The sequence below is a fragment of the Triticum dicoccoides genome, chromosome 1A (assembly GCF_002162155.2).
Source record: "Triticum dicoccoides isolate Atlit2015 ecotype Zavitan chromosome 1A, WEW_v2.0, whole genome shotgun sequence".
NCBI classification, from domain to species: domain Eukaryota; kingdom Viridiplantae; phylum Streptophyta; class Magnoliopsida; order Poales; family Poaceae; genus Triticum; species Triticum dicoccoides.
Window position 1 is genome coordinate 411,512,026 of NC_041380.1, and position 3,406 is coordinate 411,515,431.

Consider the following 3,406-nt stretch of genomic DNA (forward strand, 5'->3'; position numbering starts at 1 on the left):
TACGACGACGAATGGCGGCGGCGGCCAGGAAGCAGCCACCGTCCGGTACCTTGTGTAGTTTTGTTTTGTTTTCTTTAAATTTAATTTGAACTTATCCAATTTCATCTGGTTTGCCTGCAGTATATTGAACTTTCTTAAATTTCGTCTGTTTTGTCAATTTGCGTTCTTAATGTTGCGGATGTTTGCTGGGTGTGGTTGGATGGCCAGCTCCAGTATCCGTGCCCATGTCTGATTTGGGGTACGCCGTTGGAGATGCCCTTAAAACGGTTTTCATCCTATGTGGTGCCCATGTGATAGTATTTATTTTAGCAAACAATCTGATTTTATTGATTAATCGAACAAAGTGCCAGAGGGCACTTACTTAAACACGAACAACAATGACCATAAGGTACTTCAAAGTAGGGTTGAGCATTTGGTTCTCCGGTTTTTTTGGTTTGGTTTCTTGTGTTTACAATTATTATTTTTATTTAAATCAACAACCAAATTAGCCCGGAGTTATTGGGAGCCGAAAGTTCAGTTAACAGACCAAAATGACTAAATAAGATTAAGAAATGAGAGGAGAATATGGCATCACAGCTGCTTGCTTTATCTCATAAACGAAAAAAAGCTTGATCTCCGCTGAGGTGGTCATGGTTAGCTAAGCAGCAGTGTTGGGAAGGTCAAGTTGGGACGTGCCTTGGCAGCAGCCTGGGAGGAAGCAGGACAGCAAGACTACAGGAGGCTGGTGGCGGGGAGTAGAAAGAGCCGATAGCACCCATGACTTGAGCAATTTTTTCATCTTTTGCATCTCCGTGTCTCCGGTGAAAACATTGCAGAAGACAGAACTTGCACAAGCTGTACTAGCTCAAAGGTTTGAAAGAGCCACAATAGGTGAAACTTTTAGATCATTGAACGCACTGTGGCGAGGGCTACACCCCTTGCAAGATAGGCAGTTGAACCACTGCTTTGTTGTCGCACCGTTCAGACCAAAACAAACTTGACACCATCACCACCGCCACCTCGGGATTGAGAACCTTGGATCTGCTGGTAAAAAACAACTCAAGTTCTCCTGTGTCGTCCTCAATGGAACATATTAATGGTGTGGAAAAATTGGAAGTCAGACGGAGGTCCTTGGGAGGAAAGCCGGTACAAAACTCACGCAAAATGTTTTGCGCATAGATGAGTCCAAGAAGCTTTGCCTGGGCAAAGCAAACTACACATGCACGTGTCTAGCTCAGCGGGTCATGGCAACCCATGGTAGCTGCCCAGAGTTGCTGGCTCCGCTCATGGCTACTTATACATTTTTTCCTCAAACTGTTCTGCTCCTTCATGCTTCATCTCTTGTACCTAGACCAGTATGTTTGGTGATATTCTAATTTAATATTTATTTTCAGGCATTTGTACATGACCCGCTGATCAATTGGCGTTTGTTCAATTTCAATGAAGTTCCTCAAGTTTCAAACTATGGAAATGCTCATACTCATACAGTGGTCAGTAGTGAAGAAGCTGCTCCTAGTGAAGAGCTCATGCAACCTCCCCGAGGAGCCCGCGAGAAGGAACTGCTACAGGTTGCGTCCTCTTCTCATGCTTGATTGTATTGTACTGTCCTAACCACATCCCTATAGTGGTGACCATTTATGTCGTTCATGCAGGCGGTCAATCAACTCGGTGACGCTAATGAGGTTTTAAACGAGCGTGCTGTAGCTGTCATGGCACGGATGAGTCACAAGTTAACAGGGCGTGACTTTTCTTCTGGATCAGCCTTGTCAGGCGCCGGCGGCTCAAGTCAACATGGCAGTGAACATTTAGCCTCAGTAGATGCTCGGGAGGTAGAACCTGGATTATCCGTGAAGGTTCAGGTTCAGAAGCTTGTACTTCAAGCGACTTCACATGAAAATTTGTGCCAGAACTATGTCGGGTATGCGTTGTTATTCTTATACATGGATTTTATGGTCTTAGGGATAATATGTACCTATTCATGAGATATTGCACTTCCGAAAAAAACTAAGTACCAAAATTTCGTATTGCACTATTATAGCATTTTAGAAAGTGAAAAAGTAACACCATATATGTGAAAAAGACAAAGTAATAGGTGCATAAGAAACCTAAGAGTATATTTGTATTTTTTATCTAGTTTTAGCAACTTGTGTTAGTTAACCATTTGAGTTTTGCCACGTCTCACTGTGTATGTATTCTGTTTGACAGGTGGTGCCCGTTTTGGTGAACTCCGGCAAAGCAGATCTCGTGTACATACTGTAAATAACTTGTACATAGATAGGCAGGTAGCTTGTTGTATCCCCTTTCTTTTCCAATGAACGTGTTGTATCCCAACGTGTGCAGTATTTTATGTAATCACATTTGGTAATGAAAGCTATCATCCGCCTTTTTATGTTATAATATGGAATTACCGTCCTTTGCAAATGTTAGGCCTTGTATAATGCAAGATGCTTAGAGGAGGTGCTTAGAGAAATAAACTATTTTTTAGAAGCACTGGTGCTTATTCATAGAGGGAAATAAGCACTGGTGCGCAAGAAAAACTCAGTTTATTCTCCCAGAGCTTAGATCGGGAACAGATACATACGAAAGGATGTTGTGATACCTCTAGTCGTTGAGCTGGCTAAAGTTTACTAAAAGGAGTTTCTTCACAAGATTGGGAGAAGTTGCATACAAAAGGAATCTTTGATGGCTCTAATTGTTGAGCTGGTTAAAGTGTCTTTTTATTTCTCTATAGTTCTCAATTTCCTTGTAAAAATGGAATATTTGAGCTGAAATGCATTTCTCGTCTGTACTTAAAGGGGATAATGTGAATTCTTAGAGCATCTACAACTGGAACCCTCGAGTTTCCCCAAAAGCCAAGATCGCCAGACAACCAGCCAACTCAAACGTTCTTGCTATCCGGCATCCCTCAACACAACACATATGGGGTGGATTTGGAAACGTGCCCGCTTTCACATCCGCTCCAAATTGACTGACATGCTCTCGTGTCCGAGCCATTGACCTCCTCCAGCATTGCTCTCCGTTCGATTTTGCCTCCTAGATGTCGACGTTGAGTACCCCATCCCAGCCAGAGACGACGCATTGGTGGAGTTCGTGGGGCTCCAGACCGTCGTTGCTTGCAAGGCGGAGGGCATAACCTAGAGGGAGCTTGCAAGGCGGAGGGCATAACCTAGAGGGAGCGGTGAGCTCAACAGCGTGGTTGGGAAGTTGCGGAGAAGGGAGCCGTCAACATGGACTTACGCACGCTTGGTCTAGCTATCGACTTCGTGCCGTCTGCCTTGCCTGCAGAAGGACAAGTTGTTGGCCGCGCCTGATTTCGCTCCGCCATCCGAATGGGTCATCTCGTATGGCTGGACGCAAGAGGATGTCACCGCAGACATGGTGTGTGACTCACACAACTCCAAAGGCGACAAACAACATCGGGAACGCT

The 3,406-nt window shown here is 44.4% G+C and overlaps 1 protein-coding gene across 1 annotated transcript in view; it reads left to right on the forward strand.

Moving 5' to 3' along the window:
* The window catches only part of LOC119276442 (serine/threonine-protein kinase TOR), a 31,457-nt gene extending 29,254 nt beyond the window's left edge, over positions 1-2,203 (forward strand). Inside the window, exons 57-59 of the mRNA XM_037557494.1 lie at positions 1,374-1,547; positions 1,632-1,897; positions 2,185-2,203. Of these exons, the coding sequence (XP_037413391.1) occupies positions 1,374-1,547; positions 1,632-1,897; positions 2,185-2,203 (459 nt within the window). The remainder of the gene's footprint in view (positions 1-1,373; positions 1,548-1,631; positions 1,898-2,184) is intronic.
* Positions 2,204-3,406: the final 1,203 nt, after the last annotated feature.